The sequence below is a fragment of the Acanthopagrus latus genome, chromosome 18 (assembly GCF_904848185.1).
Source record: "Acanthopagrus latus isolate v.2019 chromosome 18, fAcaLat1.1, whole genome shotgun sequence".
In the NCBI taxonomy this organism is placed as follows: domain Eukaryota; kingdom Metazoa; phylum Chordata; class Actinopteri; order Spariformes; family Sparidae; genus Acanthopagrus; species Acanthopagrus latus.
Window position 1 is genome coordinate 18360648 of NC_051056.1, and position 25992 is coordinate 18386639.

Consider the following 25992-nt stretch of genomic DNA (forward strand, 5'->3'; position numbering starts at 1 on the left):
TGTATTTTTAAAAGAAGTTCATAACCTGAAGTTTATGCATGGGTTGTTTCACAGAAGATTGGAGAAACCAGAAATGTATATATCCTATCTTCTTTTTGTAGGTACTGGTAGGATCTCGCTTCAGTGGCTCATAAGTGTTAATGTCACTTGGCAGATTAGTCACTGTGGTATGGCGGTCTGCTGTGGACTTAAATGTCTAAATATTAGTGCTGGGCTTCATTCTGATCATTTATATCTACAGTAATGTTGTATGTATCAATGTCTTTCCGCTGTGGGACATCAGAGCAAAAGTACTGCATTTTTATATTTCTTCATTTTATCAGCAATCTGAAACACTAATACCGATAATCAGAATGCTGAATATCAAATAAGTAGGTAGTTAAAAATCCATGGAAACACTTCTGTTACCATGGAAACTCTTGGTAACCATGGAGACACGTCGCAACCATGGAAACGCATCCATAACCATGAAGAAGTGTCTGTAACCAAGGAGACACGCATGTATGCTTGGAAACACATCCGTTACCCTGGAGATATGTCCATAACCATGGAAACGCAAAAGTAACCATGGAGACACAATGGTAACAAATGACCCAAAAAAATTGTCAAAATTGCCGGGGATTCAACTAACAGTTGACGACTAATTGATTAATTTTTGCATGTCTAGTTACCAAAAATATTTTTTGATCATTTAACACAGATGTTAAATTATCCACCTGAAATAATGGTCATTTATTGAGTCATTAATGATGGATAGAGAAGCATTGTGTGACATTTGAACGTAACTGAAAGAAGAAATGAATAATATTTCAGGTTTTAAGCAAGTCATCCGTTGTTACAATCTGCAAGGAACAGATCTCAGCTTCATGAGATCGATGTACATTGTTTCATAAATAGCAGTGTAGTTGCACATGCATCAAATCCAACAGTTAACTCAGTCGGGAAGTGTTTTGGAGATCACTGATGTTTGATATCGAATAGGTTTTTGTCACCGTCACACAAGTTAAATATTACTCCAACAACTCATTTTGATTCTTTGATGGCTGTAGGATTTTGTGATTGTGATTGTGATTTAGTTTATATAATTTCTGTTCACATGTTTCCAGTTAAAGGTGAATGCAGTGGAGTGCTCAGCTCCAGGCTCTGCCTCACCCAACAGCTGCAACACTTTTATTGGTCTCTCAGCTATCAGCTTTGCCATAAACACATCTGGTATTATTCACAGTGCATTCTATAAACTTCTGCAGACCACCTTGTGCTGTTTGATTCTGAACAACGTTGTAACTGTTGACTTTGTTCTCTATGTTTAATCATGTCTGCAATACAGTGTGCTGTTTTCCCACAGTGTGAGTGTGAACACGGTGCGTCACCACTTCAGCTGTGCAACACTGCTGCACTGACTTGAATTTAATGACATCATGGTGAAAGTATTTTTTGGCAGTGTAAACAGGGCGGATGTTATGGACTGTGATTCACTGGGCTGCACATTTCTCTGCCGCACGTCCTTTGCAGAATGAAATCTCACCGATTATTGGAAAATCATGTAGGAGAGTTTGTGCACTCTCGTGCAGAAAAAGGACTTGGACAGAGCTGAAAAATGTCCATGGGTCATAATTTTTCCACTGGTAAGTTGTTTCTCCATGTTTTTGAAAGGGCTGGTTCACACCCGTCACTAAAACATGCCTTTAACGCCATAATTTGCTTCGATTTAAGCATTATTTATGGATTATTTATGTTTGTATCTCTCATCATGGCTTTTAGTCACAGCATGTTACTGACCACAACATTTACGCAACGACTGCTCAACATGTTTTTCGTCTGATTCTAGTTGTAGATAATATGCATGTACACTCTGCTCTCCTTTTCAGACTCTTTAACTGGGCACATATTATATTCTGTAAATCACCTGATTGTGACTAACTCAAACCTTAAACAAATATATTGTTGTGAAGAGTTACTTTTTCTCTACAGGGACCATCATGCTCCAGATATGTGTGATGTTCTGCTTGCTGTCAGCTGTCTTCTCCCAGTCAACAAATGCCTCACTCAAGAAAGGTCGAAACATCACCATCCACTCCTCCCAGCTGGTCTGCAGCCTGCCAGGCCCAGCCGGACCTGCAGGGAACCCTGGAGCCCCTGGATCACCAGGGTCCATGGGTCCCATGGGTCCCCCTGGGAAGGATGGCCCAGACGGGAAAGATGGAGCGAAGGGACAAAAGGGAGAGGGAGGTATTTACTCACTGACTTGCTGCTGTTGTAATTTGGCTGCCTTTAACAGCTCACACAACATATTTAACATTGTTTTATCAACATGACTCATCATGGTTTGTATAAGAATCGCTAAGAAACATGATTTTGTGTGTGTGTGTGTATATACACACATATACATATATTATGTGTACCATATAACAAGTAAGACATGAATAACAGTAATTTAAGGATGAATACATGTTAACCTGATACACTAGGAGACAGGTTCCATTAGAGCAGACAATAAACTGTGAGGTACAAAATCATATTGTGGTGCTTTTCAGTCCTTTAAGTCCTTCATCATTTTGCATCTGTTATCAGGTGATCCAGGGAGGCCCGGGAACCAAGGCAAGCCAGGTGTGACAGGGCGTGAAGGTGTCATAGGCAAGGCTGGACCTCGAGGACTGAAGGGACTTCGAGGAACACCTGGGACGGCTGGAAAACAAGGACCAAAAGGAGAGCAGGGTGACAAGGGTGAGCAAGGAGCTCCTGGAGGCTGCAACTGTGGCAGTACAGCCCGATCAGCCTTTTCAGTGGCGGTGACAAAGAGCTACCCCAAAGAACGACTGCCAATCCGCTTCAGCAGGATCATGCTGAACGAGGGAGGTCACTACAACACCAGCAGTGGGAAATTTGTCTGTGTCATCCCCGGGGTCTATTATTTCACTTACGATATCACTCTGGCCAATAAGCACCTGGCCATCGGGCTGGTCCACAATGGACAGTACAAGATCAAGACGTTTGATGCAAATACAGGGAACCATGATGTGGCATCTGGTTCTACTGTCCTCCATCTGCAGAAGTCAGACCAGGTGTGGCTGCAGATCTTCTACTCTGAACAGAACGGACTCTTCTTTGACCCTTTCTGGACAGACAGCACCTTCACGGGCTTTCTTATCTATGCTGACCAGGACTATCTTACTGAGGCTGATAGAAAAGCTAATGCTCAGGATGGAAGTTAATACAGTCACCATGGATTATGTTTATTTGATCCTAATAACTTGTAATTCTTATCAAAATGTTGTAAAAATACACATTGGCAGAGACAGCTGAACTATGGAAGGCTTCAGTGTATTTCAGTGTTTAACATGTTCTGACACCAGGGGGCGCACAAGGAGAGAGGAAAGTCAACCACAGTTGGAATCCACTCAATATGATTTATTATTGAAATGTGTTTTGCCTGCACTAACCTTAACAGTACCAAAACTCTGATAAAATATATTTCCAAAGATTTCTCCCATAAGTAACACATGGAGTTTCCTTTAAATTTATCGAAGAAGATCCACAAGTCTTGTTACATTTTTTTTTGCTCTTTAGCACAAAGCCATCTTCTGTCATGCAGAAGATATTTTAAATAGCAAAGAGCAACATCACATTGCAAGTGAAATTAAACCAATATTTGTTATATGATATTAAACATATGTGGCATACAGTCAATAAAAACCAAGACATTAATATATATAAATATATAATGCCTTGGTTTTAAAAGACATACATTGCTGTAAAAAAGGCACATATATCTTTATATGTACATATATTGTATACATATAGTTATATATATATATTTTTTTTACAGCAGTGTATTAAAATGTGGGTTGAAAAAAACAAAAAAATGGCTAAAATATTCTTAACATGTATTACTACGATATTCCCAGAGTCAGGTTCTCTGGATTAACGAAAATGTAAGAAGTAGTTTAAATTAACCAATTTTATTTAGATCACTTTAAGCCAATGAGATGCTTCAATGTAAAAGATACAGAGAAGAGATGGAACATGTGGATAGACAACTAGAGTATTATGTCTTGTATTGTTGTCCTATTCATATAACCCTGTTTATATCATCACATCATCATGACCATGGCTGGATTCCAAACTGTGTGTGATGTCACAAAGTCACGCTCATATCTTAAAGGCAAGCCCAGAAAAAAACAGCAGATGATTTTAAAACAGCCTTCTAGTGTTCAGCTTATACACACGGGCCTAATTCTGCACATTGAAGTTAAAGAATCCAAGTGATAATGAGCAAAACACATTTTTCAGTGGAGGGGGACTTTAAATTAGAAACCTCAGACAATTATTGTTCATTTTGGTGGTAATTAATGGCGGCGATCAAAGCATTGTTGGTCTTTGACATGGATGAAAAGTAAATGAAAGAATTTGTTGAATAGTATTTGTATTTAGTATTTGTGTCATTTGTATAGTGTTTAATTTACAACTTTGATTCTGCTCAGTGTTACCTCTTCATCTGCAGTGTTGATAGATGTCTTTGTTTAGCATTAGCTGACAGCATGTCCAAACAATTAAACTGGGCTGCCGAGAGAAAAGGTCATTTTTAACTAGAGGTTTTCGGTTTACTTTGTCCATGTAAACATTGAAATTAACCTCCCAGTCAAATGTTTGCTAGCTTGAAGAAGCTAGGTTCTCAGTGAGAAGTGCTTCGTCAGTATGCAACATTGTGAAATAAAAAAAAAGAAAAACAACTAAAATGAAAAGTGAGGTTATGAGTTGGACACAAATATAGCACAACAGAACAGGATAATAATTAAATGTCACGGTTTTGTGATCAATCCCGACTGTTTGTAGTCCTGACTCTGACGTCTGAAGGACTACAACTCCCAGGTTGGAGGAGGGACCTTCACGTCGAGCGCACGAGCCGCAACAGCAGCAGCTGGTGCAGCCGAGGAGGTTACTTTTGTTACCGCGGAGCCACCGGAGAGAAGACGGCCGAGCGAAACCTCTCGGAAAAGTGTGAACAGTTGGAGGAAAACGGCACGACCAAACGCCTGTTGCCGGTGCCTGGGGGTGGCAGGTGTTCCTCGAACTTGTCAGCGGATTTGAGCGTTGTGTTTTCGCCGACAAAAGGGGGTCTTTTTTCTCAAAGTTGAGCCGAAGAGGAGTTCTCTCGTTCAGGATGTCGGACTGAGACAAAGGGGTCTGGGGGGCATTCCCGTCGGAGCGGTGAGTGGCACATGTACTAACCACCGAGATGAAAAGTTCACCAGTGTGCTGCCGTGTTGACGATGCCGTCTGTGTCGGTGTGGAGGCGTTTAGTTTCATCTCAGCGTGTTGTTTTCGTTCTTTAAACCAGTATTTCTGAGCTGGGTGGCCAGTTAACTTGTGTAGCCTCACTGTTTGGCCAGTGTCTCGTGGTGCCGATGCGTTTTGAATGATAAGTGTGGGGTTTGTTAGTAATACTGTCCTCACACCGAACAACTACACGGTAAACGTAAGTGACATTAGCGAAAGGGTGTTTTTATTCGTTTGACCCACAGCGTGGTCGAGCGGGCATTTAACAGAGCCATTTAAATTCCCGAGTAGAGAAAATGGCCTGTGTAGGCAGAGCGACCACTGCTGTGGGGTTAGCTAGGTGTTCAAAAACTTTACCAAAACGGCTCTATTTCCCAAAAAACATTATTACTTTTCTTGCCAGTACACACACAATTATCTAGCTGATAAAATCCGAATTCAATTTTAATTAGCAATTGTGGAGAACAATTTAAAATTGACCCCTCTCTTGTAGCAGAGTGTTTTCTCTGTAAGCATCCTGTTTGAAAACTAAACATTTTCCAGCTATCCTCACTACTTCTGACCCAGCATGTCACTTCTCGTTTATTTTTATTTATTTATTTAAATTTTGCACACATCTGTCTCAGCAGGTTAAACTTGATTCTTGAGGTCTCCTCTGGATGGGAAAGATGGAGAGGGAGTTGCATTGGTGGAAAGGACAGCTAGCTGCAGATATCCATCAATCCCTCCGCATCAAGGTGAGTCTGCTCTAATTTTTTTCTAGCATGTCAGGAAACTGATGCTGACATAACGATTGCTTGTGTCTCACAAATCATGGTATTTACAGTGAAAATCCTTAAATCTGTGTAGCTTTTTCCAACCTCCAACAACATAAGAATACCATTTGGTGTTTAAAAAAACAAAACAAAAAAAAGGTTGGAACATCTAGGAAACTTAAATGACCAAACAGAAACAGTCAATCAAGAATATAAGTTCTGCAGTCATTTATCACTCTGCAGATAAGTGAGAGAAAATTTGCTGGGGAATTTTCACAATTTTCTTTCTTTTACGAGATTATATTGCCAGAAAAATGTCTTGGTATTTAATAATTATTGAAGTCCTGTTGAAGTTTACCTTTTCATTGTGTTAATTTAATTCTTTACGATAAAGATTGTTAGCTGTAAAATATCCTACCTCCAATCCCCGTTTTTGTCACAGTTGTTTGATAACCTTTTGAGAGATCAAGTGGCCAATATATGGATATCAGATATATTTACTCATTTATCAGTTCGGCTGTAGTCTTAACCAACAAACCTGTTTTGATATTCCACAGCAGCATCTAAGCGCATTATACACCACACAATATATTGAAAGTTATGGGGAAAATATAATTACATGGTCCTGTTGTCTATTTAAACATGGTCTAAATTAGATTACATGGTGGAGTTAAGGCTCATTAATTGAGAATGTCTTAATTAACCTCAGAGCACGATCATATTTCTTCCCATGTGTCACTTTAATGGAGACATCTGTCACTTGACTGGCATGTCAGAGCTGGGACTCTGCTGCCAGCGTCACACTCAGGGAGCTGAATACAGATCTGGTTTTAGATATCAGGTGCCTGAGCATATCGCAGATTGTATGTATGTGTAGAGTCAGGACTGAAGTCTACATCAGATTCTGAATCACATGTTTGTGAGCCTTTTATAATGAGTCATTCGTTTACGCACAGGTTTACTCATGCTGCACAATGTCTGACTCACAGTGAGCTGTCAATTAGCCTTAAAATCTGTATGCAGAGCGGGAAACTAAATGACACACCCACTCTTTTCTAACATACTATAATGAGATAGAGAGAGATGGTCCATCTAATGTTAGGTTTGATTGTTCTATGTCAGCATTTCTGGTGAAATCCCAAGCAAGTGGCTCACCACAGCATATAGTTTATATCAAAGAAATATCAGCTAGTGAAATGAGAAGTGTTCGCTCTTTTATTTTGTTTTGAGCAGATTATATTTGATTGCTTTATTCAAGGCATGCGTAGCAGACAAAATACTGTATATCTGTCTTTGTGTTTTATCTCATAGTAGTTCTGCCGGACCTTTAGAGCCTCTTTTCCTCTTGTTTGTAGATACTTTTGACTGTGTATCTCAAGCTTAGGGCTTTAGCTAACAACTGTTTTATGATCGATTACACTGACAGTTATTTTCACGATTAGTTGATAAACTGTCTTGTATGTGAAAACCCAAGATTATCTATTTTGATAGCTTGTGTAAATGCTCAGCAATAACTTTAACCATTAAATGATCTTTTTTTAAAATAGCTGCAGATTAATAACTGTTGATAGATAATTGTTGTAGCTCTGCTCACAATACATAAAGATACTTAAAAGTTTTTCCAGGAAGGCAATCTTTTGATTCCTCAGAGGAATAAAGGCTTGGGGTTTTGAAGACTTAAATATGTGTATTTAAGTGCTGTAACTTGCAACACTCTTGGATGTTATCAGGATATTTTTCTAATGTTGTAACACAGCATATTTATTTAGTTAAGTAATTAAGTTTAGTTAAGTAATATATTTAGTAATTAAATTGCACTTTTGCTGGAAAGAAAACTTGAATGATTTGACATCTTTATTTTTCACTTGCATGCAAGCAAAAGCAAAGCCCAGGGTGTAATAAATTGGAATTATGGTGACGAAGACCATAAGACCAATAAGGAAGACCAGGTCCTTACACTTAAGAACTTTCTGTGCCATGGGCCAAAATACACAAGATAAGAACAGGAACTCAGCTGGCTGACAATAATAAGACAACGCTTGGAATGGAAAAATTAAACAATAACAACAGATAAATAGATAAGCAGCACTCACTCATATCTAATACAAAGTAATATATTTACTAAGATGACAGAATGGAATTAAAGATACTGATATGTTTCATGGGTGCTTTATGTTCTGAAGGAAATTAATTGATGATGCTTGTATAATTAGATGATTATCAGAAAATACTGCAGAATAATTGTCTTTCCATTGAGTTATTGATTGAACAATGTTATGGGATTTTTTTGTATTTGGTTTGTGTTTTATTGACTAATCAACTAATCTGCAGATTGATTGAAAAAATCAATCATTTTCAGCCCTTATATTTCCTGTTATAAAGGAGCAGATTGCTATGAAATGCTTTACAGCACTAAAAACCTTTGATGGCTCGTGGTGTATATTTTACAGATGTGGGGTAAATTGAAAGCACAGTAAAATTTGTACTGGTGAAGAACGGTGAAACTGGTGTCAGAACTGCGTGTAAAAAGGCCCTCACAGTGTTCAGATTTCCTACATGGCGCCTGCTCCCCCACCGTCTCATCCAGCCTTAATGACGTTTGCTGCAGCGGTAATGCCCTGATGTGGGAGATAGCTGTGGTGTGTAGCATGTGGCAAATTATCAGACATGCAAATCAGGCGGAGGCAGCTGTGGAATCCTTAATTATGGTGCGGGTCCCCCACAAAGGCACCTCTCCACCCCTCACAACCCCCCCGTAGCCCCTCCAGACTCGGGCAGCCTCTCCCCCCTTCACATCCACCCCCATTCTCCTTCTGCCCTTGTACCCCCAGACAGACAGATGGACCAGAGGCAGAGGCTGAAGCAGTGGGAGGAGAGGAGAGTTTGGGGAGGATTGGGTGGTATGGGTAGTTGTGGCACTGGGGGTGGAGTGGCTGTATGTGGATTTGGGAGGAGGGCAGCTGTTACTGTTTATTTTTGGATTCCATTGAAGTGTCAGATTGAGCATCATTTGTTGTCTTAGTTCAGCTAAAAATAAAAAGTTGACATTTTGTCTGACAATGTTGGTACATTTTGCCCGCACAGCATAATGTGTTTTCAGGGTTTGTACAAAGTCTTGAAGTTTGGAAAATTCTAGCAGTTTTCAAGATGAATAATATGCTTGATTTCGTGTTTACTCTTGGAAACGCTTGATTTTCAACATAATCTTGTCTCATCTACACAAGCACTCATGTTATCAAAAATATCTTAACATTCTGAATGACACAATCCTGTCTGCATTGAAATTGGCAAACATTTAAATAATTATTAGATAACATAATTTGAGCAGCTTGTAAAAAAAAAAATACAAAAACAAAGTGATGATATTCATTGATTGCTGTGGGTGTAAAGGAATTCTAGAAGTTTATTCTTCACAGCTACATTTGTAACATGTTTTGGTTTAGGGACCTTGAAAGTGCTCAAACTGCTTAAATTTTACCCTTTACAGCTGTACGAACCCTGTGTTTTTCTAAGTACTGGCTGAATCATGCGTTCTTCTGATAAATACAGAGCCTTAAAGCCACAATGGGGCCCGTTGAATCCAGCTTCAGGTCAGGAATGTTCCTAAACAACAGTCCCGACATGATGCGGATGTTTCTGTATATCTCCTCTAATATCAGGACCCCTCGCGGTTTGAACTTAAGGAGATTAATGTACCAATCCCCAATCTCTTATTAAATCCAAATCAAAAGCCCTTGTTTTTACTCAGACTCACAACAAGCAAAAAAACAACTAATAAAATGTTTTTTTTAAATAAGCAGCTTAGACACAGAGATGGTACTTGCTGTTAGTTTTTACATGCACTACTACATGTTTTTTTTTTTGTTTGTTCCTCTGAGGCAAATTTTGAAACCGGAGCTTTGTGCTCTCCAGTTTTCTGTTGCTGATTGTAAAGATACCCGAGGCTGATTGAATGCTAATGCCCCCGAGTATCTTCCTTCCACTTTGAAACACATGCAGCTAATTGAACATGAATAGGAGATGTGCTAGGGGTGAAACCTAATCCTATCTTCTACTCAACCTCCGCTCGAGGAACCATGCCCCCCCCCCCCCCACCACACACACACACCCCCTCGGTTCTTTGCTCTAAGACCCCTGCAATGACCCATATTAGCTCCTGCTCTCTGCTGCGACGGTGAATTAAATGAAATTGAAATGAGGCTGAGGCATAATCAAGAATTTCTGATGGTAAATTGAGTTTTATTCTTGGTGTGGGCATTTTAGACATATAGCAGCTCTCCTGTCAGCAGTAAAACCCAGTCAGCAGGAGACATGCATGGCTCACCATTATTATGCATATTCCTAACAACCCCCGTGTTTCTCCGCGGCTTCTTCCTGGCCACCCTGCTCCTCTGCTGCACCTCACACCCTCCCTCGTTTATATCCCCCCCTCATCCCTGTTCTCTTCTCCCTCTCCAGGAGCTGAAGCTGCCGGTCTACCGGGCCCACTCCCCGCAGATTGGCATGCGACGGTACTTTGCAGACTTGTTGGCCATCCTGAGTAATCGCTACCAGCTATGTCCCACAGCACGCCACCTGGCCGTCTACCTGCTGGACTTGTTCATGGACCACTACGATGTGGCCGTCAAACAGCTCTATGTCATCGCCCTCTCCTGTCTGCTCCTAGCTAGTAAGATCATTACATCTTTCATTTATTCCATCTACTTGATTGTTTCATGCTTTAGGTGGCTTTTTGCTTGACAGGAACATTTTTGGATTTTTCTCTCAAGACTTGGTATAAATTGATGCTTTGGAAACTACTTCTTAACTAGGCTTAGGTTTTGTGTTCCATCTTGAAAAGCACAGTATGTTGACTTGATCTGTTAATGCAGAGGAGCTACACTGCAATTGTTCTGTGTTAAAGGAAATACTGTGACTGTAGTTTATGCACAGATGGCACAAGGTGAAACACTTCCTTTAACAAGGCTAATTTGAGTTATGCTCAAGAGACCATGGTGGTATTTTTTTCTCCCAGCTTCTCTTTTCAGACCGATCTGATAGGCTGTAATGACAGTTTACTGAAAAAAACAAGGTTGCCATTGTGGTAGGATGACTGTGCCATTGTTTAAGGAGAAACTGTTGGGGATTTAGTTTTCATCTGAAGAAAATTCAGTATGTCTTTGAATCCTGGCTGTGCTAACATGTCTGAGTCTGCTGCTGTTACTTTAGTCCCATCCAGTCAGTTTGACATGTACTAGTATCACACCTACTGAGGTCAAAATGCCCTCTAATCACAGGTGTGAGATTTAGTTTTTCTTTTTTTTTACTGTCATTGAACGGTTGCAGAGGACAGCTTTCTCCTAATACCCATACTACAATTTTGTCTTCAGGATTATTTTCCTGTGGCATCTTTCTCTGTGATCAGCTTATGTTTTTATACGTTAAGGATAGCTATAATTAAATTCATATTTGACCTATGAAATCCCTCAAAAGACCCAAACTAACAATAGATTGATCCGACTAACAAGTATTTCCTGTATCCAAAGCCAGATGTAGCTTAGTCCTCTGTGCCTTAGAGCTTCATTGTTTTCTCAAGGCCACACAAGTATACTGGGTGACATATTCTTTCTTTACATGAACATCTGTAATTTATTTTTAGATAGTCACACATGGAAAGTGATACTGCTGTAAACACTGACTTGAGCACTAAATGTGTATTAATCCACAGCTGAAAATAGTCCTCAACACATTTCCTCCAGTTTGAGTAATGTTTGCTGAGAACAACACTGACCAGCCAGGTTTCAGGAAATTACTGAACCATTTAAAAAATGAAAACAACAAAGAAAATCAAACTATAAGTAAAAGTTGTAAATTATTGAGAGTTGAATTAAGGAAATGGTCTTGGTCTTTTCATGAGATTTGTTAACAAGTAACACCTTCTTGTGAATTCCTGTCTGATGGTGTGTGGATCTTTTGTAGTCTCACGATTCTATACAGTTCACTATTTTTCATTATTTTCCCTTTGAAGATGAACTACCAAGTCTTGGTAGCGTGTACTCTAGCGTGTACACGCTGTAAATCAATTTTTGTTACTCTTACTCATGTTGGTCTTTGCTTGTACTTCGTTTCTTCCTCAAGCTGTCTGTGTTTCTGCAGGAGTGAGTGATCTAATGATCTAGCCTGATGATGACTAGTAAACATGCTTTTCTGCTGTGAAATGTAAAATTGCTTCTCTTTGTGTGTCTTGAGTAAAGCAGGTGTGATAATCATTCTTTCCCTGCTGATGCACGGTGCAGGATGTGTGGTAGTTATTAGTGTCTCTATGTCTGTCTGGTGATTAACAGACTGAGGTTTTCTGTACATTAATGCAGCCCTTGGCATCATGGGTAATTAGACTAATGATGCCGTCAAAGTGGGAGTCTGGAACAGGGCCTGCTCATTTGGGAGGGCTCTGTGTGTGTGTGTGTGTGTGTGTGTGTGTGTGTGTGTGTGTGTGTGTGTGTGTGTAGTCACACACAAGCCATCTTTGCAATCAGAGTAGGTTTCTGTGGTGGGATAAATTTGAATATGAGACTTGAAAGAGGTTTTATTTAAAAGCAATCTCCTGAGAATCCAAGAATAGCTTTGAGAGTTTGTGCACAAGTGATATAAATATTATCAAGACAACCTGGACAGAGGTTCTTTTTCTATTCTCTAATAGATTAATGAGTTTTTTTTATTAAATCTTCTGATTGTGTCTCTCTGTTAGTCACACTCTCTCTCCTCTCTGCTCCTCTGCCTCTGACTCCTCCAGGACTCTAGGGAGCCTCTGCCATGATTGATGAAGGCTTGAAAGGGCGTTTGATTCAAAGTTGTCTTGGGTTTTTATCTGTCCTGAGGTGCTTTGGAATCTGGCCTAGTTATTGAACAGCCTCCCCAGGTCCCTCTGCTTGCCTTTAACAAGCACATACATTGTCTTTCTTAAAATGTTCCTGGATTCCGCACTCGGTTAATTAATTGCTAGCTCTTTTGTGCCTCTCAGTAGTCACTGCTTAATCCTGTTACTCTATTGTGTGTGTGTTTTTGTGGGTGCGTGTGTGTTCATGTGTTTGTTCAAGGATGAGCTCTTCTTCATTTGCGCGAGTAAGATTATGGTCAGTTTTTTAAACCCTTAGGGATTGAGTGTTATTGACTGTTGGGCACTTATTTAGAGACTTCATCCCATTCCAGAAAATCCAATTACTCAAAGAACCCCAAATCCGGTGTAATTTAATGTGAATTTCAGTGGAAACGGAATTTTTCCATTTAAAAATTAGTCAGCTTCCTCAAACTTAAGTTTCTATTGTGTTTCATTCCATGAAGTCCTGCAGAGATCACATCAGTCTTCCTGGCAGATCCTGGTCCCTGAAGTCACAGCTCTGCATACTGCAGCTATTTGTTATGGTAAATGACATCACTGATGTGCCTCTGCTGCCAGCCAGCACAAGAATGTTAGATTTCTTTTGTTCAAGGCTTTGTTTATATATATTGTTAAGTTTTTGTTTAACTTCTGATTGTGGAAGGTCTTGTGATCTGTTCTGTGGTGGATCACTGCTGTAAGTTTTGTTGAAACTGGATTTAATCTATTTTGTTCACTGAACCGGATTCATTCCCAAAACAAAAAAAGAGCATCCTGTGAAATGCCCAAGAAGGTTAGTCATATTGACTGCACAGTGCACTTAGATAGGCCTTGGAGCCCGGGGGTGGGGTGGAACTGTGTGCTGAGGGGCACCTGCCATATGCTCTCCGAGCCAGGCCTCAAACAAAAGCCCGTCAAATGCAAGCAGGACAGCCAGCCAGGCAGCCAGACCCTTCCCAGAGAGGGGGAGGGGAGCAGAGACTGAGGGCTGGAGGTTGCAGTGTGTGCAGACGTGTGTTTGTGTGAGTGTGTATGGTTTTTGCTAAATGAGGAGATGGTCGCTGTGGCAACCTTTGGATAAACCTATGGACTTTTTTTTTGATTATCTAATTAAAATTCACATTGGAGTGTAATCCATTAGAGAATTTCCAACTGAAAGGGCACTACTTTACTGCCACATAACCATTTAAGCGACTGGGCTCTGGTGGTGTCTTTTTACCTTTTGCTGGCGGCTCTGTTTCCTCCTGTTCTCGCACCTTGTCGGGGACAGGCAGAGAGAGCCAGTCCTGGGACAGGCTGGCCAGTAAAAAGCAGCCCCACATCCCTGGGGGTTTGGGAAACGAGGGGAGCGGTACTTCAAAGGCAGGTTGGCTGCTGATGTTAAACAGGGCAGAAAGGGAGTTAGAGGTGGTGGCCTGCAAAATGGGATATGTTAGAACTGAACCACTCAGCAGGGGGCCCTGAAAATGTAGATTAACAGAAACCCACTTCCCCCATTTTCCCCCTCTTAGAGGTTTGACAATAATTCTGATGGAATGGTGGTGCTCTTGTAATTAAAGGAATTATGTAAAGAAGTACAGATGGGTTTGGAAAAGTTAATATTATTCATTATTATCACATGCTACAAAAGCACCAGTATTCTTTTTTTTGGTTCATATGCAAGTGCAAATGTTAGAATTTGATTACATTTTGTATTTTGTTGTGTAACGCCTGAGGCTCCGTTTGCCTACACACTCCCTCTGTCAGCCCTCATCACCCATACTGCAAGGTGCTTTACATCTTCAGTCAATAGATACCCTAAAAAACGCGCCACACACACATACAAAGATACACAGGGCTGGGTTTCAAGGATTCTCCTTGGTCACCCAGGCATTAGCATCAGGGGTCAAGGGTCGGCTGAGGCCTACATTGTGAGAGCTGGCAGGGCCAGGGGTGGCAACATGGAGATTCTGTGATGGAGCTGTGACCAATTTCACACTCCCAATGAAAGATGAACCAGCTAATAAAAAGGGTTTAAAGAGCAGAGGAAATTCCTCCATGGCTGTCAAGTCAAGGAGAATAGGAAGTGGAGAATGTGGGAGAAATGAAGATCACTTTAAATCTTCAATCTGTATTGGCAAGAGATCATCAACATTAAATAATAGTCAACTGTAGATGACTTAAAAACAGGTTAATATATCCACATTCTTTCCATCATACGGGCCAGTCCTGCTGATGGATTCATTTGTAGCGCTGCTTCCAGATGTGCTTCTTGTAGACTCAAGATATGTGCAAGTTTTTCTTCATGGAAGATACCTTCAAAAATGATAAACTACTAGCCCTGTGACAGGGGAGCTATTGGCTCCCAGTTCTTTGACATCGTTTTTTCAGTGGCTCATCTTTTGTATTTTTACCAAATCTATCTAGCTAGCTATCTAGTTAGCTATCTATCTATATATCTAGAAAAATTACAGAGATTGCAACTCAGAGGGACCTTCTGTCCTAGTACTTGTTGTAGCACTTTACATACAGTTATGGTTTGATATTCTTAAAAATGTGTGATCAGTATCCTGTCCAGCATGACGGATTTCGGCAGCTGCTTAATTTCTAATAGTGGTTTAGGGATTTGTGCATAGTGCATAATTTATTTTGGTCACCTAAAGCCATGTTTCCAACCAAAGTATCCACACTAAAATAATGTCCCCAGAACTTAATTTAGATCCTGGTCCCTGTGGTAAGTCCCTCCAAAAATTCCTAGTCTCTCAGCAAAGTTCCTGTTGTGCAACTGTGGCTTTACATTTCTTTTAGAGGAACTTAACTACTTTGAGGACTGATGGAAATGCACTAGAATTACATGTCTGCACTGTGAAGAGCAACAGAAACAGAGGCCTTTCTTTGTGTGAGAATACAGCTCTCAGGTTTCCAAACAACCCTATCACTCGAAACCTCTCCCCACCCCCACCTCCACCTCCACCTCTTTCTCAAACAGCACACCTGGGGGAAGGCCTTGCATCCCAGCCTTACCTCTCTCAAACCCCTGACCTTTAACTTCCCCCTGTTAACCTGACCTTTTCTCTTCATCACCATCACCTGTGGGTGTGATGAGAAAGAAGAGGTAGCAGTGTATGGACATAGTTATTTAGAAGAAAAGGAGTCTGGTTTTTTTTTTTCTTCATCAGTGTTTCTTCCCACATGGCTGATTAAAGATAGGATCATTCAGCCGTCTGCATTCCAGGTACTTGCAAGAGAGGAATGCGCCGACTCTTTTGGCCACATTCACATAGTAAAACGTTACAGGGGGCTGCATTAGTTTTGGCATGTCTTTACAGGGTATCCATGAGAAGATGACATACAGATAAGGAAGTGCAGTTTATGGCTCATCACCTAAAACAAGTTGTTTCAGATGTGCAACTTGTGTGTCAAAAAATGTAACAGTTGAATGACTACAAAGTATTCAAATTGGTATGTGCACTTGAATGGTTTTGATTACCCAGTGTGGTATACTGTGTGTCTGTAACTAGAAGCTTTAACTGTTGACATTTAATTTTTGGTCAGGTTTTTAGTCTTCTATACATATTCGATATGTCCTGGTCTAAATAGTTACTCAGGTAATAGTAGCTTCCATGTTCAATTAAAGATCCTGTACATCTGTTTGTAATGACGCTTTACAAACAAATCCTTTTTTTCACCCTAACAATTTGCTTCCTGTTTACAACAGCCTGCACATGCTGAGTGTATGTGAAAGGCCGTGGGAGATACAGTCTCAGCATTTTCAACACTGGTTATTCCTTCATTAACTGTGAACTCTTGAAGTCTTAATGAGTTGAACTACATTGTGGGTAAGAAAAGCAAGGGGACAACTCCTCTTCTGTAACTTTGTCAATTTAATTAACACTGATCATGGTGATAGATCACTTCACAGTCTTTCATGTATCACTCATGAGCTTAACCATCGCTAACAGGAGAGGGAAGTTGGACCACAGAATGTAGTTCCAAATTTAATGTAAAGAGGAGAATATTATTGATAAAAATAAAAAAGATCAATAATGAAATGATGCCAGTTGTCTTCATAAACCAGAAAATAAATATGTTAATCTACAAAATAAAATAAACTATCCCAAAGATACATCTTATTTTAGCTGAGATCAGTGAGTCAGTCAAATAGGTTTTGTAAATGATAGTTAGCCCTGGCCGAAATCAACACTTCAAAGGATGCCTGCCTCTGTTGCTTGATGATATTTGGTTTGACTGCAGATAAAGAAGAAACTGGATCAACTGTTTTTGCTACCCTGTGGCTGCACCCCTGCTGTGCCAGCTCATTGAAATGAATGAAACCACTGTTTTGTCATACTGACTGTAATATACTCAGGAGTCATCCCTTTATTCATTAAATGCAACCAGTTTGTGGCTCTAATCATACTGTAATTCTGTAGGTCCCTCTGAAGTTGCTTTGTTTTTTGTTTTTAAACCTTTTGGGCATCTCGTGTCTCTCATGTGCCTGGTCACCCACAGAAGAGTAATGACAGAGCACAATGATGAGATTGACTCGTGTGGTGTCTTTCCTAAGATCAAAGAGGCTGGGCCTGTGAGGAGATTGGGCCATTGATGGCTTTTTATGGCAGCGTCTGTGTGGACATAGGAGTCTAGCAACAGACAGTCCTGATCAAGAGGATATGAGGGTGAGAGAATGGGGCAAGTGTGGATGAGGGTGGTGGAACGATCGTGGTGGGTGTAAACAGCCCTGCTTCATAGTACTTCCTGTTCTGGTGGAGAGTTGCCATTATTGCCTCTCTGCTAATTACCCCTGTGGCCTGTTGGGCTGCAGACCCCCCTCCCCTCACCCTCTCATTCCCTCCCGCTTCCTCTCTCCTGCCCTGCTTAATGGTCGGTCACAACATCAGTGGTAAAACTCACACTTGGTAGGCAGACGCTCCACTCCCTGAGACGTGGGTATAAAGAGGTAAATGAGGTCCTTGAAAGATGACCGCAATAGCTCTATAGTCAATTGTTGTCCACTTCTCACTGGTCAATAAAGCCCTTGTTTTTAATGTTCGGTTGCCATGGTTTTAGATTAGAGGCCAAGATTTACCCCAACAGAAGATTAGAATTTCCAACTGGATGCATATTTGAAATAACTTAATAACCTAGCCAGAGGATGCAGTACCAAGCAGCAACTGAATGGCACAGTGTGTGCAAATGCATTCTTATTCTTGGTCTCATACTAAGCATATTTTCTTTAAATGAAGAATAATTCTGGGTAAATCTAGAGAAATTTAGAGCTCAAGCTCAGTAGGTCATGGCTAAATGAGCCATCTCTACAGTCTAAATAAGGCCAGTATATCAGTCAGTGTTAGATTATTGCAGACCTAAGTGCTGGTGTACATTTGCTGGTAAATAAGAAGAAGTGGGAGTGCAGAAGTGCGAAAGATTTTTCCAGTCATTTAGAATTTGTTGCCATTAAATGGCTTGTTTTTTAACTCCCCTACCGATCACAAAAATCGGTTAAAAAAAGAGCTCTTTATCAAAGTTAACACTTTGGGCCTCTGTGGAAGTTGTGCTGGAAGTCAGTCATTAGTGTATGGTAGCAAACTCTAGTTTCTAATCTGATGTTTGCCTCAGTTTTTACTCAGACCGGGAAGAGGCACTGAGCTGAGACACTCAAGAATGTGTATCAAGTCACATCCTTTGGGCTGTTGTGGGATTAACAGCCTAAACAATTAAAAAAAATCATCCCCAGGCTTGTGTAGGCTATTGAGAGAGGACGGGGAAGGTCTCATTTTCAGGTCATGCAACAATCTGCTCTCTCGTGGCCAATGACGATGTGAATGATTTACGAAAATTGCTTAAAGTAGTTATCTGCAGCCACTCTAAGTCTGCCATTGATGTATTGAAAACCTGTAAGGCCATTTTAATTTACTAAAAGGTATTTTCTGTTTAGGATTGTTCACAAAAGGAGTTATGATTGTTGACAAATACATGATCAATAAATATTTGCTGTTACTTTGATAAACCATTTATTGAATGTTGCTAAAAAGGGATCTTAGTGTTACCTTATTAAAAATAGTCATTCTTTTTTATAATACACATGTAAATTGGTCCACATATCATGCTTGTATTTGCAAATATTGAAGAAAAACTCCAGTATTGGTCAAACTGTAATTTTCAGTTTCAGTTTTTTCTGCCTTTCATTTTCATTGTAAGTTTTCAGTGTGTTCCCACATCTTCCTACTGAAAGCTATGAGTAGCTAAGGCACATGCTCCAGAGGGAAACCTGACACCCCCTCACCCTCATTCTTTAAAGTTTGAGCAGAGGAGGCCTGTTGGACCCTTGGATTAAAGGCAGAATTGCCCCTCTTCATTGGTCACATGGACCCTGGGGGCCTCGGGCTGTTGCCATGGAAAGAAGGATGTCTTGGGATGGGGAGGGGGCTCACCATAATGGCTCGACTGTAATGTCTGCAAGGGTCTGTAGTGAGTGAGAGGGACAGAAATATTAGAGATCGAGCCGACTGGCTATTTCATAGAAAGTGTGAGGCTATATAATCCACACTAAGTGCCCCACACTCTGTAAGCCTATAGTGAGGCTTCCCTGTTAGTGTTGAAGCCCAGCTTTACAGCCAGATGTTCAGTAATAGTCAGCTTAATTGCTAATGCTTAGCAGACACTTGTCAGGTTTTGTGGAAGCTGGAGTAAGTATCCTTAGGGCTGACCATAAACATTTTCCATGTGGTTGCAGATGATGATATTCATTGTGATAACCGGAGAATGCAGTTAATAATCCCTCTTTCACACAATGAACAAGGCCACATTTTCTATTTTAATAGTCCTTGCCCCATATCTAAAATTAAATTAATGTGTTTGTTGCGATTGTTTTGAATGAACAAAAATAATCTATATTTTTGGATTCCAGCTTCTTAAATGTGAGTAATTACTGGTTTATTTACTCCTTATCATGTGACAGTAAACGTCTTTGGACATTTGAACAAGACATTTTCAAGATGTTTCACAATTTTCCTACATTTTAAAGAGCTAACAACTCATCTATTAATCTAAAAGACTAATCAACAGAATAATCAGAACAATTGTTAGTTCCAGCCAGAATGGGATGTATGTCATGTTTCTCAACCAATATGATTGTTTCTCTGTTAAATTTGCCTTTCTGTGGGAAAATGTGTTTTCTTATAATTGTGAAAAACTGAAATACTGCTTTAATACATTTGAGGGTTTTCAGCCCATAATATAACCAAATCTAGGATTCAAAGACTGGATGTTCAATTCTATGCTGTAATTGTACATTTCAATCTTGTATACGTCTTGCAAGCTGAGCACTGTGTGTACAGAGAAAGCATTGTCAGGTATTCATGTGAATCATTGGAATTTAACTGTGTGTGATGCACAGAAATGTAGAGTATGGTTGGTTTGTATTTATAAAATGACAAAAGTGGCTGTGGAGTATTTATTAAACACCGTTCCTTATTACTTTTCTTTCCAGGTAAATTTGAGGAGAAGGAGGACCGGGTTCCCAAACTCGAGCAGCTGAACTCTCTGGGCTTCATGTGCAGCCTGAACTTGGTTCTCAACAAGAAGGATCTGATCAAAATGGAGCTTCTGCTGCTGGAGACCTTTGGCTGGAATTTGTGCATGCCCACACCCGCCCACTTTATTGACTACTACCTCCATGCCTCAGTGCAGGAGGGCGACCTCTACAACGGCTGGCCCCTCTCCTCCCTCTCCAAGACCAAGGCCTTCATGGACAAATACACTCACTACTTTCTAGAAGTCTCACTGCAAGGTGGGTTAGGAGGATGAAGATATGCTGGACATTGTTTAGCTCATGGTGTGAGTTTGATCAATAATGTATGAAGCTCTTTCTCTGTGTTCTTCTAGATCATGCCTTCCTAAGTTTCAGACCATCCCAGGTTGCTTCTGCGTGTGTGGCAGCGTCGCGAATTTGCCTTCAGATTTCCCCAAGCTGGACGACTGCACTGCATCTGCTAACAGGCTACAGCTGGGACCACCTCAGTCAGTGCATTGAACTCATGTTGCTGTAAGGAACACACACACACACTCTCTCTCTCTCTCTCTCTCTCTCGCTCTCTCTCGCTCTCTCTCTCTCTCTCTCGCTCTCTCTCGCTCTCTCTCGCTCTCTCTCTCTCTCTCTCTCTCTCTCTCTCTCTCTCTCTCTCTCTCTCTCTCTCTCTCAAGGAAAGAAAAAAGATCTTGAAGAAAGCCCAGCTATCAGATGAGCCTCTTGAAGTATAGTGAGCATCTTAAGATGGATGGCATCAAGGTCCCTGCCTTTCTGTGTTTATGGTTGCCATGGTTTTAAGAAGCCTGTGACTGGTTTATGATGTATGCATCATCTGACTGAGCTTGTCCATCTGATAATCCTCGCTGATAACCTCACAGCTATAACAAAGATGAACATTTCTTGGCTCGCGGGTGACTGATTATTTGTGTGCATCTGTCTTGTGTTTGCACATGTTCACACTAATTGTGTGGGAGTAAAAAGGCTTGGTACAGACTGACGCTAATGAATTTATGTGAGCAGCAGAGTGAAAGATGAGGCTTTCAGTCCAACACTCTGCTCTCTGTCTTAAGTGTGGATTTGGTTGTAATGTTTATTTATGCGTCCCTTTCCTTTCCACAGTGCTCATGACAATGACGTTAAAGAGGCCAACAAGACCAAATCCACTCCTCCTCACCGGCCCTCCTCTCTGCAGTCTCAGCCCCAGACCTCCCACCTTTCTCCGGTGTCAGCCATTCAGAGACCAGCCTCATCCTCCTCCTCCTCCACCACCTCCACACCACAGCTGCTCTTTCAGCCGGATGGCTTTCCACATCTTTCCCAGCATTCCCCGTCCCTCTCCCAGCTTCAAGTGCTAGCTGACTCCCAGGCTTTGGGGCCTGTGGTGAACATGTCTCAGGACTTCCTTCAGAGCCACAGGATGGGTCTCCTTACTGGGGCCCATTCCATGACTCCTGGGGGTGGGTTTCCCTCCTACCCAAGCCTCACCTCTGGTCTCCAGCCTGGGGCTCGTGCGCTGCCTCTCCAGGGTCCCATTTCTGTTCAGATGGCCCTCGCTGGAGAGCCACGTCACTGTCTAAGTATGGCCTACAGCGGGAGTTACCTGGGGGCTCATCACACTTTCACAGCCGGCTGCTTTGACAGGTGACGCCAGGAGACGGAGAGGGAACACAAACCCTTGCGGGAGTGCACTATGCTTCCGTCCCAGATCCCTACCCCAAAATATCCTTTTACGGATCTCCACTCTCTCTCCGTCAGCTCCGCAACACCATCAGCTTGTCCAGCCCCCCCGTCCCTCTCACAGAGACGCCTCAAACGAAAGCAGAGGTCTAAAGGCAAGACTGACCCGGTGGAAATCATCACACTGACGTGACAAATGCTCCACGGACTGTGTGAAAAACTGAGGCATTGCAAGAAATGTATTCTGAACTGGTTTTTATAAATCTGTGTTATTATGAGACTGTCATCACTGTGAATGAGATGAAAGCAGCAGTGTGATCTAACACCCACCTCATTCAGTGCCTGTTCTCAGTTGAGTGAAAGCTGAGCCAATTTTAGAAGTGCACAGAACAAAAATTATCTGTGATAAGGATATCTTGCTGCTCAACATCATTTTTTATTTTAGATATTTGTAATCCAAAAAATGTAACCCATTTTAGAGAGGAACAATTGGTGGTTATTATTTCTTGAGCCAACATTTTGAGGGAGCTAGAAGAAGAAATAGATGCTTGTCGCTGACTTGGCAGGTAGTACAGAGGCTGTTGTAGGTCAGTTTTTGGTTGCGTTTCCTGAAAGTCTGCGAAGACTGATCGAACATCTATATTCTCTGTTGGAAATGAAGGGCCCCTCTGGGAATTCCTCACCACCGTCAGCCCTCAGAGGGGACGAAGAATTCACTGTTTTGAGCACAGCAGATGAAGTCCGCCATTCGAACAAGCCTGCTGTTTTTTTTTTTTTTTTAATGTTTTTTCTCCCCTTTTTCCTCGTCATCTCTTCTCTCCCATCTCCAAAGTCGAGCCTCGTGGCAGAGCCGTCGCACACCTGGCTGGCAGCTGCAGGCTTTGTCGTACTAAAGTTTTAATTTCAGTCTCCGGCACCACTCAAAGATTTTAACACAAACTGATGTGACTGGACCAGCACGGTGAAGGAGACGTGGACGTCGGTTTTGTATTGTACATATGAATTGCTGCTGCCTTCTTACGAAATGTTGGTTCTGTGTCTGTGTTACTGACTCAAATGTTTACATGAACCACTAAGTATCAGGGACTTGAACAAGATTACTTGAATATGATGCCATTGAAACATGCCATAGCTTTTATTTATGATGACTCCTTTTTTTTTCTTGAGCTTGATTTTATTTTATTTGTTTGATGTAGTGTAGCTTTTTATACCAGCTTAGAAACACATCATTTACTAATTAGTTTTTTTGTACCTGATTATAGAAACTGTATTCGGGCTCAGGTTTCAAGGCTGAAACTAGCAGCCTTCTCATTATTCTGTACTTTTATGCTTTAAAGTGGATGCTAATGCAGCGTCTCAGGGGCTGGAATATTCCCCTTCTTCATCACTGGACCGTACTCTGCTTACAAGTCAGTAACTGAATGCATGAAACAGTTGGTTTGCATCGTAGTGGAACAACCTCGTGGTCACTGGCCTCACACACAAACATCTGTAGCCAGTCGGCGGTAATTGCTTCCAAGATTTCTAAAGCTGCAATGCCCAATCTTCCACTTCCTGTTTAACTATAAACACGTCCAGATTCCCAGTGTCGGTCACAAATGTTGCCCTCTAGTTACCTTGGTGATACTTTAAAGGTCCAGTGTATATAATTTAGTGGCATCTCGCCATGAGGCAGCAGATTGCAGTCACCTCGTCTCACCCTCACGTACAGTGGGCATGAAAGACTCCAGTGGTAGGCTCATTCTAAGGTAACAAAAACACTATGATTCCTATTTTCAGGTGATTAAATACTAATGGCAACACAAATATGAACATTATATTTAATTTCTGCCAATATATCCCCTTAAATCCTACATACTGGACCGTTAAATGACTGGATTGGATGTTGTCTGTACTGAACTGTGGCTGAAATAGGGCTGCAGCAATTATTTTACCCAATTAATCCTTTTTATAAAAACTTAAAATTGACAGCAAAATCGTGAAAAGTGTCTGTTTATAGATTCCCAGAGCTCATGGTGATATGTTTAAATAGTTTGCTTTACATCACCAGCAGTCCAAAACCCAAAGATACTCAATTATTAAGCATTTATGACAAAGAAAAGCAGCATTTGAGAAACTGGAACCAGAGAATTTGGGGCAAAAAGGAAAGGAAAGGAAGAATAAGACAATTTTTCTATACGTCCCCTACTTAATCAGTTAATCTACTAATCATGTAACTGTACTGTGGACCCCAACTTCTGAGATGACTGAACTGAAACTGGCCCCTCAGTAAGCTTGACTTGGTTGCCATTTCTCACCTGAATCTGGATGTGTGTGTAATTAAGTTCTGACTTGATGCTTCAAACTGTTCTGCTGTGGACTTTGGACTTTTAACCATGTTGGGTCAAGTTCTCAGCAGTTGCCACGCTTGAGATGTGAACCTTAAATTCTCAGTAAGACGTGTGCATTTCTCAGAAAACACTACGTGAAGCCTTGTGAAACTAACACTCAAACTATTACAGTCATGAATCACGAGTCCATGTTTGTTTTCCCACCACTGATCAAGGTGTGTCATTGTGCTTCTCAGTGATATGAACTCAGATACTACGCCTTTTGTTTTAACTTTATGTACAGTTTTGTTATGTTTTCATTACATTCCCTTTCAGTGTATTTTAGTTAAAGCCATTTGTGGTTCTGATGAATGCTGTTGGTGTGAACTAGACTCCTTTTTTTTTATTTCTAGAGTTCAACTTTTCCTCATAATTCATGAGCAACTTCTCACTGAGACGTCAATGGTGCAATATATTGTTTTTTCTGTTGAAACTGACCACAGCCATCACTGTCTCGTGTACACCACTGGTTCATCTTTTGTAACTTATTTTTGATTGTTGTGTGATTTGACTTGCTGTAGCTTGATCTCCTCTAGAGAGCAGTGGGCTCTGAACACAATGAATATGTTGCATATTGCAGCCACCTCCTTCGAGTGATAGATCTTACTGAATGATTTTGTCTTTTAGCTGTTAGCTGAGATTTACCCTGCATTTTTCCCTCTTGTGAAAGGTGCTGATGTCACTCACACCAAACTACACTTTTTGTGATAGTGATGAAACGACACCACAAACTTCCAGTTTATATTTTTCTATTATTTTGTACCAATTTGTAGTCTTGGTTTATGTGACACTGAGTGATAGAAGGGATTCTTTTATCATAATGTGCCATGATAAAAATAAACACACACATGAACTGAGTTTCTGAGGGCTGTGTTTCTTCACAGGAGGCATGACAGAAGCAGTGCCTGCCTGCAGCTTTAAGGGAACCACTGCGTGCATCAGTATCGGTAGGAAGTCCATGCTGCAGCTCCAGTGTGAAGCCCACACACAGTCGTCCAGCTGTGACCACATGCTGTCACCGCAACACATTATTCATTAAAACAGTGGAGAACCACCAAACTGAAGCCAGTGGTGGACACTAACCACATTTACTGAAGGACTTTACTTAAATACAGTTTTATTGGATTTTTGCCTACAATAAGTTGAGTATTTCCTTTCCTCCTCTGCTTTATATCTCTGCTTATCAGAGAGCACACATTTTTCTGACAGCTATAGTTAAGAGTTACTCTGCAGATTACTTTTTTTTTTTTTTTTTAAACATACACACAAATGATCATGCCTAAGACTTTGACTTCAAGTATTTTGATAACGATTTGTATCAGTCAAATTTTATCAGATGTTCAATATATAAAGCTGCTATTAATGCAGCATTTTTCTATTATGTCGAGTCAACAAGAATAGATTAAACTGGATTTAATAAACTGGAATAATTGAGACTTACATTTTACAAAAACCTTGTGCATTTATTCAGTTGTTAAATATACTGTTTTTGGGGGGAAGAAATTTTAATCAGAAGAGAAAAAACGTTACTGATTGAGATTCTTGACT

At 40.8% G+C, this 25992-nt stretch overlaps 2 protein-coding genes across 3 annotated transcripts; both read left to right on the forward strand.

Annotated features, from left to right (window-relative positions):
* The first annotated feature begins 1453 nt into the window (after positions 1-1453).
* On the forward strand, positions 1454-4493 carry c1qtnf2 (C1q and TNF related 2). The gene is made up of 3 exons (XM_037077002.1): positions 1454-1625; positions 1972-2229; positions 2572-4493. The coding sequence occupies exons 1-3, from the start codon at positions 1598-1600 to the stop codon at positions 3210-3212; spliced, it is 927 nt and encodes a 308-aa protein (XP_036932897.1). The 5' UTR covers positions 1454-1597; the 3' UTR covers positions 3213-4493.
* Positions 4494-4943: 450 nt separating this feature from the next.
* Positions 4944-25302, forward strand: ccnjl (cyclin J-like). Of its 2 annotated transcripts, none has more exons than XM_037077001.1 (6): positions 4944-5208; positions 5904-6014; positions 10491-10701; positions 20360-20659; positions 20755-20914; positions 21518-25302. In XM_037077001.1, the coding sequence occupies exons 2-6, from the start codon at positions 5937-5939 to the stop codon at positions 22041-22043; spliced, it is 1275 nt and encodes a 424-aa protein (XP_036932896.1). In that variant the 5' UTR covers positions 4944-5208; positions 5904-5936; the 3' UTR covers positions 22044-25302. The 2 variants fall into 2 exon arrangements, with proteins under 2 accessions (XP_036932896.1, XP_036932894.1); XM_037076999.1 differs by having other exon boundaries at positions 5907-6014.
* Positions 25303-25992: the final 690 nt, after the last annotated feature.

Bases quoted from the DNA above. Each gene is read 5' to 3' on its own strand.
- c1qtnf2 (XM_037077002.1), top strand. From the start codon at position 1,598: ATGTCCATGGGTCATAATTTTTCCACTG. The intron at 1,626-1,971 runs GTAAGTTGTTTC...TTTTCTCTACAG, and splicing joins GGGTCATAATTTTTCCACTG to GGACCATCATGCTCCAGATA. The intron at 2,230-2,571 runs GTATTTACTCAC...ATCTGTTATCAG, and splicing joins GGGACAAAAGGGAGAGGGAG to GTGATCCAGGGAGGCCCGGG.
- ccnjl (XM_037077001.1), top strand. From the start codon at position 5,937: ATGGGAAAGATGGAGAGGGAGTTGCATTGGTGGAAAGGACAGCTAGCT. The intron at 6,015-10,490 runs GTGAGTCTGCTC...CTCCCTCTCCAG, and splicing joins ATCAATCCCTCCGCATCAAG to GAGCTGAAGCTGCCGGTCTA. The intron at 20,915-21,517 runs GTAAGGAACACA...TCCTTTCCACAG, and splicing joins TGCATTGAACTCATGTTGCT to TGCTCATGACAATGACGTTA.